This window comes from Phoenix dactylifera, chromosome 13 (genome assembly GCF_009389715.1).
Source record: "Phoenix dactylifera cultivar Barhee BC4 chromosome 13, palm_55x_up_171113_PBpolish2nd_filt_p, whole genome shotgun sequence".
NCBI lineage: Eukaryota > Viridiplantae > Streptophyta > Magnoliopsida > Arecales > Arecaceae > Phoenix > Phoenix dactylifera.
Window position 1 is genome coordinate 2,296,975 of NC_052404.1, and position 17,442 is coordinate 2,314,416.

The 17,442-nt window shown below is 37.7% G+C and overlaps 2 protein-coding genes across 3 annotated transcripts; both read left to right on the forward strand.

The window, feature by feature from the left end:
• Window positions 1–781: 781 nt before the first annotated feature.
• LOC103711737 (glutaredoxin-C1-like) lies at window positions 782–1,598 on the forward strand. The gene has a single exon (XM_008798003.4). It carries the CDS (start codon window positions 974–976, stop codon window positions 1,283–1,285), a length of 312 nt encoding a protein of 103 aa, XP_008796225.1. The 5' UTR covers window positions 782–973; the 3' UTR covers window positions 1,286–1,598.
• A 4,655-nt stretch (window positions 1,599–6,253) lies between these two features.
• LOC103711736 (serine/threonine-protein kinase PBL27-like) lies at window positions 6,254–17,046 on the forward strand. 2 transcript variants are annotated; one of them, XM_008798002.3, is made up of 6 exons: window positions 6,504–6,700; window positions 7,343–7,391; window positions 7,473–7,669; window positions 7,943–8,132; window positions 15,126–15,517; window positions 15,838–17,046. In XM_008798002.3, the coding sequence occupies exons 1-6, from the start codon at window positions 6,680–6,682 to the stop codon at window positions 16,447–16,449; spliced, it is 1,461 nt and encodes a 486-aa protein (XP_008796224.1). In that variant the 5' UTR covers window positions 6,504–6,679; the 3' UTR covers window positions 16,450–17,046. The 2 variants fall into 2 exon arrangements, with proteins under 2 accessions (XP_008796223.1, XP_008796224.1); XM_008798001.3 differs by lacking the exon at window positions 7,343–7,391 and having other exon boundaries at window positions 6,254–6,700.
• The last annotated feature ends 396 nt before the right edge of the window (window positions 17,047–17,442 follow it).

A 17,442-nucleotide genomic window follows, 5' to 3' on the forward strand; every position in this document is an offset into this window, starting at 1 on the left:
CTCTAGTGTTTCTATCCCTCTTGTGGCTTCTTTAGAATTTGGATAGAAAGGATTTACATAACCACACATTGCAATTGTAATAGGTGAATGTGCAGTAGATAATGAATCCGACCTAACGTGCACACACCCTTTGCAATTAGCAGTAGATGGTGATATATACGAATGGTTTCTAAGTTAGACATGTCTTGCTTACTAAGTAATAAGTCAAAAAAAAAATATAAATATCGGATATTCCTTTCAATTTTTTATATATTTTATTTTTTGATTCAGATAGAAGTATTTTTTTTTTAGATTGGTAAGAATAAATTCTAGTTTTACCAACCAAAAAAAAACAAGAGCTTATTTTTAAATGATGTCGAGGCCCCACTCAAATGCTCTTACCATTAGCTACTTAAAAAAGGAGGAGATTCAAACCTTATCACATCGCGAAGGATCATAGCATTTTCGTCATCAAATTTGAGAAGTGAAGGTGGGGTTACTAGCTTCCACATATATTCCTCAAACCGATTCTTATCTTTTGTGCTTGGCACTCGGCAGGAGGAGAGAAGAAAAAGGAGGAAGAAAAAGAAGAAAATTATGATATTATCCAGTTTCTTAAATCGGATTCGGTGACTTAGACAAGCACAGAGGCAAAGAGGTCTCTTTCAAAGCAATGATCAGAGGGGTAACTTGGGCAAACATCAAAATATCTAGAGAACATTCTCTTCTCAATCTTTTTCTTTATCAATTAGAAATTGCAATCCACCATCCTCCCGTTTCTATATAAATAAGTAGCAAAGGGAACCCCAAGTACTCCATCCAAATCTTCTGAGCTAATTAAACCATCATCCGTTTCGCAGCTTCAGCCTTCATCCTTCTTTGTGCTTCTTTTAATCACCACTAGCTTAGTTTGCTTTGCATTCTCTTTTTCTTCCTTGCGTCTTCCAAAACATCTTCATTTCACTCTTGCTTTAACTCTTTTTCGAGTGCCGGGATGGATCGGATCAACAGGCTGGCCTCCCAAAAAGCTGTGGTTATCTTCAGTTTGAGCTCATGCTGCATGTGTCACACCGTCAAGACACTCTTCAGTGATCTTGGGGTCAGTCCGGCCATTCACGAGCTAGATGAGGATCCCAAAGGGAAAGACATGGAGCGAGCACTGGCTAAGATGTTGGGACGCAGTCCTCCTGTGCCTGCAGTGTTCATTGGAGGCAATTTAGTCGGACCGACAGACAAGATCATGTCCCTTCATCTCAGTGGTAAACTGGTTCCACTGCTCCGAGATGCAGGTGCTATCTGGCTCTGATATCATCTTAAAGATATAACTAAGTGGCTCCAACATCATCTTATCAATGTTACCAAGAGTTCTCGACTTTCGTCGCAAATGAAGCATGGAAAATAAACTATAGAGTCCTGATAGTTTAGGTATATATATCTGCTTAAGATACAAACCTACAGGATGGTGTTTCGAGTCTTTTTATCAGGTAATTAAGATTAGGAGCCATGTTTTTCTTCTCCTCCTGATGGCTCGAGTCCTGTGTACATTATTCTCGACTTCAGTACTTGGTGTTGGCAATAAATTATCAAATTAACGTACCTACAAGGCATTGAGTGTGAAAGCCTGTCGTTGCTTTCATTTTCTTGTTGACTTCTTGTGATTGCCTACGGTAACTACGCTAGAAAAGATGACTGCAACTATTGAAAGGTTCTAAATCAAATGCCATAATCAAGGGTATCTGTATATAATATGCAGAGTTTTTAGCCAAATTTAGTTGCATCTTGGCCCACACTAATGTGATGGTAGTAGGTAGGGTTTCATTTATCTCATTCATGAAAAAGAAAGGAAAACAAAAGAATGAATGCCCTCTTGAACTGGCAGCAAGTAAGTACAAACCTGCAATATATATATAGGTTGCTAACTACTTGTCAATAAGTTGCAAGCTCAAAGCACTAGCAAGTGCATTGGTTGGTGATGAGTGTCTTGAGGAAGACAAATCAAATTGCATTTCTCTTATCCAATGGCAGTGTGCATGAATGAACTATGAATCGACAATACGATAGAGTTAGCATTTCGGTTGTACTCTTTCTTTTAACTAGCAAAGGAGCATTGCTATACTTGCGCATGCTTCTTCATACATTATGCGCTCGCACGGACAAATGAATTAATGATTGGCCATGGTTAAGTTGGAGCATATCCTAATTGAAGTGTAACGGTCATGTGCACGTGTGAGAGGGCTGCAAGCTCGGGTGATCGTACGTACATATAGAGTTTTTTTCCATTAATAATCTTGCGCAATGCCCATGTAATCATAACCTTATGCATAAAGGTATTATTAGCTAGAGATTAAATCAATATTCATGTTTTAATCTATTTTTTTCTTAATTTCTATAGTTTTGTGTTTATCATCTAATTAACCTCCTCCGGGGAGAAAAAGATACCAACCACTAAGCTCTAGTTGATGAGATTTAGGCAGTATTTAATTAATGCAAACTTTTGTTGCTTTTCTCACTAAGCCGAAAGAAAAGTTTCAATTCCTTCTACCCCATGAACAAAAGGGAGGAAACACGAGGAATTCTACTTTTTCTTCAGCTATAGTATTCCCCCATATCCAAAAGGGCAAGAAGGCAAAACCACACATCAAGGATAGGGGAATATGTCTCACCCGTCCATCCACTCACCCACCTGTACATATCTGTACCGCAGAACCTCCGAAGGTGACTGTGAGAGCTCCATGTACCCCCACTCTCTTTATCAAATATGGATTCTTTTCTCATCCACAGCCATAGGCTCTTCTTCTTATCATCCTTTGCTTATTCTGATACCAGATGGCTATATCTCTCTAGTTGTACTCATGACCCGTCACCATCCGGAGAATTTTTGAGGACTGCCGCGTCTACCGAAGCCTAGTGAAGTCTTCTATATCTTAGCAAGCGAAAGTATCAGCAATTGGAGAGGGGTCACAGATGCGAGTTAATTTCATGTATCATTAGAGCTACACATTTTCTCCGGTCTCTTTGGAATTACCACAAGCACCTTCCTTCTCTCCACCCAAATTTTAGTAACTTTCAGAATGGGAAGGAAGGACTGACTCTCTATCTAACTTGGCCTAGCTCTTGTCCAATTTCCAGCTGTGCATCTCTTTGTTTCTGGTTCAAAGAACTCCGGATTGCAAAAGTGGAACTGGACAACATCTTGTAGTACAAATTGCCACAGTGAGTGATTTGGATTCTTTATATTTAGTATAGACAATCTTACCGTCGGGACATAAGAAGGGGCTCGGACTTGGGTCGTATCTATTGCATGAAAGAATGATTGATCTTCTTTCGCGACGTTGGATCCCGTCCTACATAGCTATCAAAGCACTCCAAACTCTCTCATTTATCAGTATGCATGGATTTTAAAGCAATATTTGTGTCATTAACCGGTGAATTCGCATGAAGAAAGGTAAATCATTTTTTTGTGCGAAAGACACGACCCTACCCCAGAAGAAATAGGGTTGCAAATGGATTGAGCTAAGGCCGAGCAGAGGTAAGCGGGCCTGGCCTGTTTTTGGACATCTCTGGACACCATAATGGACTTGATACTAACTCAATCAACCTTGGTGAAGTACTCAAGAAGTCGTGCTGATCTAAGAAATCAATTTATGGAACCTTGGAAGAGTAGAGAACTTTGTCCTTAATTTTTAAGTAGATTTTGAGTAGCAAGATGCATACGACAGTGAGGAATACAGTGACCCTTGGCGTGGAGCATTGCTGTGGAGGGAAAAGAAAGGGAAAAATAATAGAACCTAAGAACCAGTACTTGACCATTATTATGATCTGATGATAAAAATCATTTTTTTCGAAATTAAAAAAAAAACAACAAGAAATAAAGTTTCATAATCATGGCTCTGATTTATAAAAAGCAAATCTGATAAAATTATTTAAAAAAATAAAGCACCAAGAAATAATGTATGTATGTATGTACGTATATATGTATGTATGTATACTTATTTCTTCGTCGTATTATGGTATTTGTCTTTTCTGATTCAAGTTCAACCCTTGTAAGAGATGGGTGGTAGCACCTCAGGAAAGCTTGAATCTCTTGGAGAGGCTTGGACTAGCTTGGCATTGGCCCAACCAATCCACTCCAAGCTTAATCTTTGGTCCGTGCAACCCAATCACACACTTGCCACATTGGGGTGCAGCTAGATTAAATATTTTGTTATCTTTAGTTAGAGGAAATAAGATGTCGCATAATGTTAACTTCATTGGTTCTAAATTTGATACCAGCATACACAAGCATTGATTTGAGTTGCGGCATTTTAGTTACTTGGTTCACAAATAGTCGAAAACTCAAGTCATGCAAAATTTCTCAAGCTATAGCATGGCCTACTATTACTCGATCAAACTCATTTGAATCACCCACGAACTCGGCCGGCCTAATATGCACTAGCAATCAGATGTTCATACCTGAATAAGCTAAATGGAAATCTATGTGAGAACCAATGATCTATTATTGGCTTATCCTTAAAATGGATCTAATAGGAGAAATATGTAACATCTTGACCACGACCTACACCGACCTCCGTGACCTCGAATCCATTAGGATAGAAGGAAACCTGGTCATATTAAGGATGAAGATGGGACTCAAGTCTAGCTAGGTCACTTATATCCAATCCCTGTGGCACCCTCTTTTTCCTACAACTGCTAAGATGGTGCATGTATCTATGACAAGTGATAAATAATCTAATGGATCCCTAATATATAAGAATACTAATATATAATGTGAAACATGGGAATGAGTCTTCAACTCCCTGGTTCAAATCCACCATGAATCTTACATGGTGATTGACTCCACACTATCATTTGTTTTATTCTCTTATTTCTTTTGTGGCATGTTTCCAGCTCCCAAATCCTGTAATTATTTCTCTTGCATGGTGTCATGCACCTCCATATGTGGATGCATCTCTATGGGTCAGCATGAATTCTGCATGTGCATCTCCTATCATCAAGCTCAACTCTATTATGAATCATGCATGTTGGTTGACTTTGCTCCATGTTTTATCTTTTCTTGTTCTTTCTTCTTACACCTCTTTGATTCCAAAGTCTCACCTCCTGTTGTGGGATGGGGTTCCGAACTTTAGTCCCACATCGGCTAATCAGCGGAAAGGTCTGTGCCTTAAATGGGGGGCTCAATAACCTCTTCTCACCGAGGCGCCTTTTGGGGGCAAAACCGTGAGGGGTGGAAAGGGTGGTTCCACCCGGGGCGCCACCAGAGGGTGGACCCCCGGAAGCGGTCGACGATCCCCGATCCCCAGAGCGGACAATACCTCGGTGAGGACGCAGTCGCTTTCCCTGCTCGGCTGGTGTGCGGACTGTTGCCGGGGTGAAAACCCCGCAACAGATGGCGCTAGAAGGAGGGCCCCGGCCACGCACAGACCTTCCCGCTGGGGGGGGCTGTGTTGTGGGATGGGGTTCCGAACTTTAGTCCAACATCGGCTAATCAGCGGAAAGGTCTGTGCCTTAAATGGGGGGCTCAATAACCTCTTCTCACCGAGGCGCCTTTTGGGGGCAAAACCGTGAGGGGTGGAAAGGGTGGTTCCACCCGGGGCGCCACCCGAGGGTGGACCCCCGGGAGCGGTCGACGATCCCCGATCCCCAGAGCGGACAATACTTCGATGAGGACGCAGTCGCTTTTCCTGCTTGGCTGGTGTGCGGACTGTTGCTGGGGTGAAAACCCCGCAACACCTCCTTTTTCTTTTACTTGGAAACATATGCATCCCCACTTCCAATGCTCGTGCTGGAAGAATCGCCACCATCCACTTGGGTTGTCTTGTGCATTGCATGTCTTAGACACTAAAACAGATTTTTATACCAAAATATTTAAATGCAGTAATAATTTCTCTTAATTAAAAATACTTGATGTAGCTTTAAGCAATCTGATTCCCAAGAAATCAACAATGAAATAATAAATTTCTTTAAAAATTATTTTATTAACATTTATTTATAGAAACATATAAAATTTTATCTTGCAATAATTGTGTGCACATTTGTAATATTGAAGTCATTTACTTTCTTACTTAAAATAAAATGGTCATTTCCACCTTGGATCAACACTAAACTATCTATTATTAGATTAGAGGAGGGAGGGTTATCTGCAAAGATCTCAAAAACATGTCCTTTGGTAATCTAGAAAGATTCACCATATGGAAATCCCTTCTTTTTTTTTTTTAATGACAGCATTAATACCCACAATATATTCTCTCACTACAAACACACTCTCTCTCTCTCTCTCTCTCTCTCTCACACACACACACACAAAAAAGTGCTGACTTTGTCGATCTCTATTTCCCTTTTTCTTTCCTTTTTTTAAAAAATTATAATTTTATCTCACCTTGCTCCTTGTTCCCGTTCTCTCCTCTCAATCCTCTCCTTTCCGTGGTAAGAATTCGATCTCTTGCGGTTCTTTGATCTGATCGCCGTGAGAATTCCAGCAGCTCGGCTGCGATCGGTGAGAGCCCTGGAGGAGGGGAAGCAGCGCCGCTGTTAGAGCTCCAATTCGTCGGATTTCTTTCCGTTATTTTAGATTTCGTTTCGTGATTTGGGATGGGTTGTTTCCCGTGTTTTGGATCGCCTAATAAGGAGAAGGAGAAAGAGAGCGACGTGAAGGGAGGAGGGGATTTCAAGAAGGAAGCTCCCGCCGCTCCATCGACGCATCATGCGGCGAGTGTTAGCTCCGGTAATTAAATTTTATCTTCTTGGAGGCGGGCTAAAACTGCCTTAGTTTGTCAGTTCAGAAGGCTATATTTGTTTAGTCTTGATTTTTCATAATTCCTTAACCCTGTATTGGATTTGATTTAAGTCTGATCTGTGGAATTGTTAGTTTCATATCACAGTTTTAATGAAGTCGAAATCTTTTTCCGAAACAAGAGAGGATTGATGGGGAAAAAAATGTTTTTTAACCATTTGTCAGTATTCTGCTAGAGAACATTGGGCTATTTGGAGATCAGAAACCTATTGGTAAAACTGTAATTCTCTCGTTATCTGTATGGGTGCATCTTCTCGAAGAAGACAGATGAATTTGTTGCTAAAAATGATGCTGTCAGTTGCTTTACAGCTCGATTGCGAAGCGATAGTATTGCCATTTTTTATTTTAAAGACGTTTAGAATTGTAACTCAAAAACCAATGTTGGAATTGTAAAAAGATGAGCAAGCTCGACCTATATTTGTGTAATTTTTCATGCTTATGTAAGAGAGTATGATCAATGTAAATGACTATCTTCATCTTGGAAAAGAATGTTGTCGAGATATGTGAAACTTAAGAATGTGCTCCGTCCTTTACTTGGATTCTGTAACTAATGCTAGCATATGCATTCTTCAGATAGTTATGATTATGAATTTCTCAAAGCTTGGAGTCCAACATCTAAATGGTATTGCTAACATCTATAGGTTCATTTCTTGTTCTGTTCAATTTTCTTATTCATTAATTCTGAATTATTTGTTGGTGCTAGACAAATTGAAGTCAAGGAGTGGCTCGGAGTCCAAGAAGGAAGCTTCCATGCCCAAAGAAGGAAATTCTGCGCATATTGCAGCACAGATTTTCACTTTTCGTGAGCTTGCTGCTGCAACTAAGAACTTTAGGGCAGATTGCCTTGTGGGTGAAGGGGGCTTTGGTCGTGTATATAAAGGACGCTTGGAGAATGGACAGGTCAATTTTTTATATATGCGGTTTAATGCATCAGGATTTCACAAACATTTTTTACCTGCCTGCAAAATTGCAATATTGAACATGCACCCTGAAATTTATGTCTGATTAATGCATTTTTATCTTATTTATACATGTTAATTTTGAAACTGGAAATAGACAATCTGAGCTGTGTACATATTCATGGATATGCATGGTTTTGTGTCTCAGTATCTTTCTGATCAATCTTGGTTTCTACCTGTTCTCTGAGTTGATTTGAGGGAATATTTTTGGCAGGTTGTTGCTGTGAAACAACTTGACAGGAATGGCCTTCAAGGAAACAGAGAGTTTCTGGTGGAGGTTCTCATGCTCAGTCTTTTGCATCATCCTAATCTTGTCAATCTAATTGGTTACTGTGCTGATGGTGATCAACGCCTCCTCGTTTATGAGTTTATGCCATTGGGATCCCTAGAAGATCACTTGCATGGTTAGATTCCATACTTTGTTTGTGCTGGTGATTAGTTTGTTTTATTTTAAAAGCTTTTCTGTTAGTCATGTTGGCAGTTAAGTAGAACTTCCAAATTTACAATAATTGCAGTTACCAAAAATATAGAAGGTCCACAATGCTTTCCTAGATTCTTAATTGTCCATGTTAAACCAATTTGATTGGCACACTAATATCTATTAGCTATGCAATTCTTTTCACAGGCATTTGCATGAATACAGAAATGTACAATATGTAGGTTTTGGTTCTACTGCTGTTTTTTGGATTGTATTTCAGAATTTGCATTTTTGGGTAAACTAGGTTAGGTAGGGGTAGCTTTAAATGATATAGTTTCTTCATTTTGCTGTATTATGATACTTGCATTTGCCTGTGTTTTGACATGGCAGTTAAAATTTTCGAACTTTATCAAATATCTTGATGCAAAATATGGTAGGCTTTGAGGGGAAGATGATATTTTAGAAAATAATCAAAAAGTGGAAAATATCTTCTATAAAACTGAAATTGGAGAATATTTTCAGGAAGCATGATTCTCTTGTTTCAAATAATGTAACAGATCTGTATGGTGAATTGATACTATTTATACCAAGTAACTATCTGTCTTCTTATTGGCAAACTAGGTAACAATGTTATATCCACTTAACAATTAGAAAGCCTTTTCGTCAACTAATAGTCACCCTCATGTCCAACCTTGTTCTTAATCATCTTGGTTTTGAAAGTTTTCAAAGTTAACATCTAGTCTTTCTACAATTATTTGCTCCAAAAATGCACGATGAGCTCCTAAGCCACTCATCTTTTCATGGGTAAGACAAGAGTTCTTTTTTACTTTTTTGGAATCATTTTTAGAGAATTTTATAGAGTTAAAGTCCTTGTATTTGTTCTTATGGTCGATGTCATGAATTTGAAGCTGTATAGTATTTAGGAAAGTGAATAGTTGCAAACCTATGGAGTTTTAGATTTATCAGGGATTTTTTCTCGAGTCAAGATACATTGAATGAGAACAAAGGCCATCATGAGTAAGTTGAGAGTAGTTTTAGGAATAAGAAACATTGCTTTTCGATTTCTTAGTTCTACAGTAGGATCCATGTAGAATGACAAGCTTGACAGATTTATAAGTTGTGAAAATTTTCTTTTGTTACTATATGCACTTATTATTCCCATTTTTTCCCTTTCTCTCGAAATACCTGGCCATATTACATGCTACAATGATCAACAGTTTGTTTTACATTCCTGTGTCAAATTGGTTGCAAAGCAAGTCTTTGTGAGAAAATTTTCATTTCTTATGGTGGTCTAATACTAGCAATGTTTGCTATTTCTTTTACTAAAAATGTTTGCATATCAAGTTTAAGTAGAAAACTAATCTTTGCCTAATGAAAGTTTTTATCAGCAAAAAAGTTACTTGATAACTAATTTGAAGTAGAATCCCAGTGAAATATTAGTGGGTATCAAACTTCTTCAAAAGCTTAAAAAAAGGGGACCGATGCATTTCATCTGTGTTTTTGATTTATTTAGAATGTCTAGCTTGCATTTCATTTGAGATTCTCCAGTGCACCTTAATGACAACTCTTAATTGTTTGAGCTAGCAACTGAGGGTACAGTTCAATTTTGTGGAAACTAAGTCAAAAGAAGTTCTTTCTTTACATTTATACCTTCCATCTTGATCCTACACATTGTATGTCATCTCTCTACATGATAGTCCTCAACTTTCAAATTTTTCTCACCTCCTAAAGTGGGAAAGAGCTGAGTGTATGAGCATAACCTCTAGAAATAAGTTAATTCACTCTTAATTTAGCTACTTTTTGATCACATAAGGCCAAAAATACACATCTAAGCACGCTTATAAAATGGTCTGGCAGTTTTTTTCATCCACGTAAGAACACACTTAGTTTTAGCATATTAGCAAATTATCTTCTCTGTAAGATAGCTAATGGGACTTTTTTCTTGGTTAAAATTAGGTTCATCTTGCTTGACTGCATCTACTGTAAGAGCAATTTTTATTTGCAAATATACTCAATACCCTGTGAATCAATTACTTCTCTTAGTATTTATTTTTATACAAGGGAGCCTGCACACTCGTCATTCATCTCCAAAAGGTTAGATGCAATAGGTTAATTAACAATTAACGATCTAGTTTCAAGTCCAAACCTTGTGAAGTAGCTATTGAAAATAGATACATATTTCTCGAGTCCATATTCATGATAACATGGAACCATTATAAAATTGCATCATCTGGGAAAGGACAAGAGAGAATTTTATATAAACTCATAGCAATACTTGATAAGGTTTTAGACTCAATAGAGTAGGCTAGGTCCTTGCAGTAGTAATTATGCAAACATAAGGTTGTGGTACATCAATAGTGGGTTCCAAAAGAGTTGCTAAGATTCAAACCTAGGCTTCCCATGTTTGCCTCTTGTAGGTGCAATCCATGTAATTAATATTTACTTGCCTTATTTAAGAGGGGGAGCCATATGATTTTCTATGATTATCATCAACGCTTTAATAATGTTCTTATGCCCCAAGAACAGAGTAAATTCACTCCTATGTATCATTCTGTTCCAAAGACTGTATGTGTCAACATGTATTCCTAAGCTAGAAAAGAAATTGGCCATCACTACCATCATCCACTGTTACCTAGACACCTGTTTCCATTTTGGATAATCCATATGACACATTTATATGATCAGGATGTGCATCAGACACTTTAAATATGTATCAGGAAGATATTTAAGTCTTGTGGATGGTTAAATTCTTCCAACCTTGATTCTGATATAGCTTTCACAAGAATCTCCTGATAATTGGAAGTGGGCTTTAATTTTTCTTGAGTCTTGTTTGGAAATGGAAGCAATGGAATTTTAGTAACTGTTATTTAACTTTTGTGCTTTTGCTAGGTTTGGAGTTCCAATAATGATAAGCTTATTTATCATGTGTATCATGAAATATTAAGTTTATTTACCATTTTATGTAAGTATCTTTAATGAAGAGTTTGTTCATCCGTGCAGGGTTTAGTTTAGATGGGTTTTTTTTTGCCCATATGGTCTAGAATACAATTCTGTAACTTTGCCAAATCCTTGACATAAGTAATTTGTTTGTTTAATGCTTTAACTTGCAGCTGTTTCATGAAAGCATCATAAAATAAGCACCAATGACCCCACTCAAATGAGACTTTCTAGCTGTACCTAGTTAGACACCTTATGATTACCAAACATTTAATCCTTACCTGGTGTCTCACATTGAATTTTGTTTCACTACTTAGATTTAAATAGTTCCACCTAACCTTATTCCTTTGACATGAGCAATTACCATGCTGACTTAAACAGAAAAGCAAGATTTTGCAACTTCTGATTTTTGAAAAATCAGGAGTCTGAAGTGTCTTTCAACCTTTTGCCATATTCAACATCTAAGCAATTAAAATGCCACCTTTTTATTGTAATTTAAGCAAAACAAACTTATCTGATTACTTAATTCACTAGCTGCCTTGTCATCTCTAGGTAATGTCTAACTACTTGCTGAATTCTCAAATCTATAAGGGCTCCAGCCACCAACCACCACACTGTCAGCATAGAGATGGTGGGAGACAGTTATGACTGGCCCATGATGAGGACATGTAAGGATGACTTTAGTACTCTTCCTATGTAATATAATAGAAAGGTACTCTTCACACATAATTGAAAGATACGGTGGCAGAGATCTCCTTGGGGAATCTCTTGGAGAAGCAAACAGAAGAAAAGTTTCACGAATTATTTGAATGCCCACCGTCACGATAGATACATAAGGTTAGATGCATTTCCTCCATTATAGGCAAAATCCCATGGCATAGAGCTTGCAATCAATGGCCAATCAGTTGAGCTGATCATAGACCCTGCTCATGTTCTGCTGAATGTCCTTGATCATGTTCTCTATCGTGAACAGTGATTGCTTTCTTATGATTAACTTATCTCAGCATTTTTAAGGAAAAAATCTGATTAGATCATCTTATTATGCAGAGAAACAATATTCATATTTTAGTAGCTACAAGAAAGTTGAACTGTGCAAAAATGAAGATACAGAGTAAATATGGTTGCCATCTTTAGTGGCTTATTAAAGAAAACTTTCAAATAAAGACTGAAAAATCATTTTGAATGTATTCCTGAGATTGAAGAATCTGTATCAAATCATAAGGCACTGAGTCGGTGCCATGTGTGGTTAGAGTTTCTTAGTGTCATATGTTAGGTGGGCCTTTACCTTTGAATCTAAAAGTAATTTTATGCATTTATAATACAATTTGAGAATTCTGATCCTCCTTAATCTGTTATACCTTTTTTCTCGCTTCTTTTGTTTGGGGCCGAACCTGTACGTCTTGTTGTAGCTTGTATTATATATATACTAATCGTGGATGCTTAGGACACAGACATTTATGAAATCCATAGAGATATTAAGAAGGGAATGAGTCTGCATGATGAACAGTACTTACTGCAAGTGGATCATGCCATCTGCCTATCCGGTTTGTTGGTGAAGATTAGATGAGCTGATTGGAACTTGGAAGAATTTCATAAATGGTTTTATTTTCAGATTCTTTGAAAAATATCTATACTTATTGAGTATCATCTATCATTTCAATTACTAAATGATTTTTCTGAATCATGTTATTCCATTTTGGGCAGTGGTACTTATTGCATTAGAAAGATACACAGCAATATTGATGGAAACTTTAAGCTATAAAAACCTTTTTTTCAGTTATTTCCAATCTAAATAGTTTTAAATGGCGTCCTGATGTTGAATCAATATTCAAACCACATGTTTGATTTCTATGGGCACATTGTTTATATGAAACCTCTTACATACTCAGTTTTGTTTGTGATAACAGGATAATAACATTGTTGATGAGTGTCATAGATAATATACTTCCTAAAGTTGATTAGCTTGGTAAAGATTACCACATTTGCTGCTGTCATTGCATATTGATCGATGTGCTATGTCTAAATGATGTCATTACAAATCTCTCCATATTTCTTACCCTCCATATATCATGAGGATGAATGTTCGAAAGAGCATTCAATTATAAATCGACTAGTGCTAATTCACTTCTAAAGATCATTTTTAGAAGGATGCTACCATTCTTTCTCTCTGCTTTTTCTTTGAAAATTAAATAAACTTCTCTAGATCAGAATGCCTATAATGTCTTGTTCTCGTGGATGAATGTTAAATGAAGTGCAATATATTAGCCCTCCATGTTGTGTGGTTTGTACATGCCTAAAGTATTGGCATCTTTATTTTCCTGTCTCCAAATATTAGCATCCTGACTATGAAGTTCCCCTTCAATACTCTGTCTCACCCATATAGGGGTAGTTTTGCTAGTCATCTGTTTAACAGTACTTCTGTTGCTTAACCTCAAATTGTTGCTTTTGCCAGTTCTAAGGAATTCAAGGCTCTAAAAACACACTTTAATTAGATATAAAGCATTTTGCTGCATGTTCCAAGGAATTGCCCAGCTTTAATCTGGAATAGATTGTTCTGGTCAATGACACCCCCCCCCCCCCCCCTGTTTTGTGAAATTTGAGTTTATCTGGATGACCTATTTCACAAGGAGGGCCCAAGCATTTGCAGTTCTAGTTCATTTGGTCATGTTATCTTGGAAGTCAATGATCCCCTATTTTAAATCCTTAGAAATGTGCTTAATTAGGCTATCTTGTTTCTTTCTAACCTTGAATATCCTTATGCATATCATCCTTGATTGAAAATATTTCAGTTAACTGATTCTATGAGTGTGCCGTTCAGTGATGTACCTTTGCTTGATTTTGTTTTCCAGTTTTGAATAATAACTTATATTTAATTTCGACGTCCCTTTAATTCTTTGACCTACACCTGAGAGACTTCCCACTGTATCGTGGCCACAAAGAGCTGCATTTCTTGTGGCTATATAATTTTTAACAGCTCTGTAGTACTTTGTACCTTATAATCTCCTCTTAGCTTCCTCTAGTACGATTATTCATCCACATGAGCATGATGAGAGCTTACCAGCCTTCTTGGATCTTAGTGGAAAAATGAAAATTTGCCCTAGATGTAGTGGAGAGAATTTGACTTGAAGCATCTTTTTCTTGGTAACTGGACTCATCCAAAGATTAGAAAGAAATATATGAAAATGTCGAACAGAGGTGTTGATTTAAAGATCTTAGGATGATTTGGATGATATAGTCGATAGCAGAACTAAGTGCAGTAAATGGACACTTTAAAATGGATCAGCTCACTGACATATTACTATTAGGTTGCATAGTTTATCATTTTCTATGCATTATGAGTTTGAAAGTTTGATATAAACAATGAAGTATCAGGATGTGAACAGATCAGTTGAGGTTTGGGTTTGGCTCAACCCTAACCAAACATTTTAGATCTTGAGCATTTTCTTAGTTTAATCTGGCCCAATAAGGAATCAACCTTGATGATCTTTCCTGACTAGATTCTAAGCAAGGTTGCATGGCAACCTAACTAAACCCAATCGAAGGAGACAGGTAACTTTGAGTCTTTGTGATGGACAGAGTTAGCAAGATGTAGCCGTAGGAAATAAACTCAATGACATTGGAGACTTGAAACAGAGGACATCCTTTACAAGTCAAATAAGATCTTTCGATAACTTACTGCTTAAGCTACCACATCATAAGGACTACTAGGTCACCATCATTACTTCATATTTGAGAGGAAAAGTAAGCTAGCCAGAGAGACCAAAATGGTTGGAGTACGTATTAATGCTCCCACAGATCTAATCATTGGATGCAAGTTACATCCAATTCAACCCAGTTCTTGGTCAACCAGGTTGATCCAATTGCTATCTCGACTCATTGGCATCCCAACTTGTATAACTCAATATTGATTGTGAACATCATTCACCTTCTAGAACCTAGACCAAAGGCTGCATTATTTTAAATCTTGATGTTAAGAGTACTTTGAGGGGCATATCTTTTTGATAATTCAATAAGATGACTCATTTTACCTTCTTCTGGGTAGATATTCCACCTGACAAGGAGCCCCTTGACTGGAATACACGGATGAAGATAGCAGCTGGTGCAGCTAAAGGCTTGGAATACCTGCATGATAAGGCAAACCCTCCAGTAATTTACCGAGATTTCAAATCATCAAACATCCTTCTTGGTGAAGGATATCACCCGAAACTTTCAGACTTTGGGCTTGCAAAACTTGGTCCTGTAGGTGACAAGACTCATGTCTCAACACGGGTTATGGGAACTTATGGGTACTGTGCTCCTGAGTACGCAATGACTGGACAGCTTACAGTGAAATCTGATGTCTACAGTTTTGGTGTTGTCTTCCTTGAACTAATTACAGGGCGTAAAGCAATTGACAACACTCGGCCTGATGGGGAGCAAAATCTTGTGGCATGGGTAGGTTGCTCTTCCATTTTTATCATATGTATATATATATATTGTCTGAGCATATCAAGTTACTTCTATCACTACCTAGCTTTACCTAAATGACTATTGAAAGTAACCTTAATAGGAGGATTTATGCAAAATAAAGTACATGAAGATGATTTTTTGAATTTTCTCTTCTTTAGATCCATCATGTTGAACTATATTCATTTTGCCATGTACTAAGAAAGAAATCAATACATTTGCAAAGAAAGAAACAAAGAAAGACAGTTTTCTTTTTTTGATCTTTGTTCTTTGATAGAAGTTGTTTGCTTATTTGTACTTATCCACAGGCTCGACCATTATTCAGAGACCGGAGAAAATTCCCAAAAATGGCTGACCCATTGCTTCAAGGACGTTACCCAATGAGAGGTCTATACCAGGCTCTGGCTGTTGCAGCAATGTGTTTACAGGAGCAAGCAGCAACTAGACCTCTTATAGGGGATGTCGTGACTGCACTTTCATATCTTGCTTCACAAACTTATGATCCAAATGCTCCTGCTGCTCAAAGTAATAAAGTTGGTCCATCTACTCCAAGGAATAGGGGTGACCGGAAAAGCCTTGGTTGTGGGACCATCAATCAACATGCTCTCCAGTCACCACAAAGAAATTCTCCTGACTTTAGGCAAAGGGATCTTATTAGGGGAGCAAGCTATGGAGCAGATGTTGGCAGAGGCGGTGTTGGTGGTGGCTCTGGACGGAAATGGAGCTTGGAGGAGTTAGAGACACAGGAATCTCAGAGGGACAGCCCAGTTCATGTAGGAAAGGCAAGGGAAAGCCCGAAGAATGTCAACCGAGATCTCGATAGAGAGCGTGCTGTTGCAGAGGCTAAAGTATGGGGTGAGAATTGGAGAGAGAGGAAGCAGTCATATGTGCAGGGTGGCTGTGATAGCACAAATGAGTAGCTGAGAGGTGGTTTCGGACATAACCCTCTATAAGTTGCATTTTATCTGTATTATTCTTATAGCAGAAAAGGCATTTGTAGGTCAGAATTCTGTGGCTCAGAAGACATCATCCGTTCGATCTTGGTTCCATATTCTCTGTGAATAAGATTGATGTTTTCTGTCATCACTGCTGCTCCTTTTGTAATTCTTTGGTTGAGGATCAGATCAGATGCCCTCTCCAGGTATTTCCTGGACAATGTAGAGTGCTTTATGAGCGGAAGCCTTATCATTTCACTGTGAAAGGTGGCAGATCAAAGATTAAAAAAAAGTGCATCAAAAATGTAGAATTGCATTTCAGACCAAATATATGTAGCCTAGCACAGGTATGTTTCAAGTGCAACTTGTTGCACTTGATATTTAGGCCACTTGAAGCCTGAAGTACAAGAAATCAGTGGCCTAATTTGTCCATAGATCTGAATAGGAGTTTGCTGTAGTAATACCAATATTGCATACAATTGTCATTTTTGTTTTGTGATCCTGAGCATCGATGAACATTGGTCTTGTTCGGTTGCTGTTCTCTGTTAATTTATAGGTTTTGTATTTCCGGTTCTGTTTTTATTTGGCCCAGGCGTCTGATCTCTGTGTTTGACTGTAGTTATGATTTCTATGGTTATGGTTGTGATCATGATATAATTACATATTGAGATGAAATACAGCTGTTGTGTGGCAGATACTTCTATTCGTTTAATATCCACAGTGGTCTTCTCTTCTTGCTTTGCCTCTTGAAATCACTATAACCAAATTTGATGTCATGAATTTTGAATCATGAATCAATTAAGCTGGGCATGCAGGAGCTTTCTGTGTAGAGCCTACTGATATACCAGTTTCAGATGCCATTCATTTATTATGTAACTAGGTGTCATTAATATAGCATATTATTTTAGTTTTTTTCAAGTAGTTACTTGGCTTCAGGGTTTTATACCATAAAAATATACATTCTTGTACATGATTGAC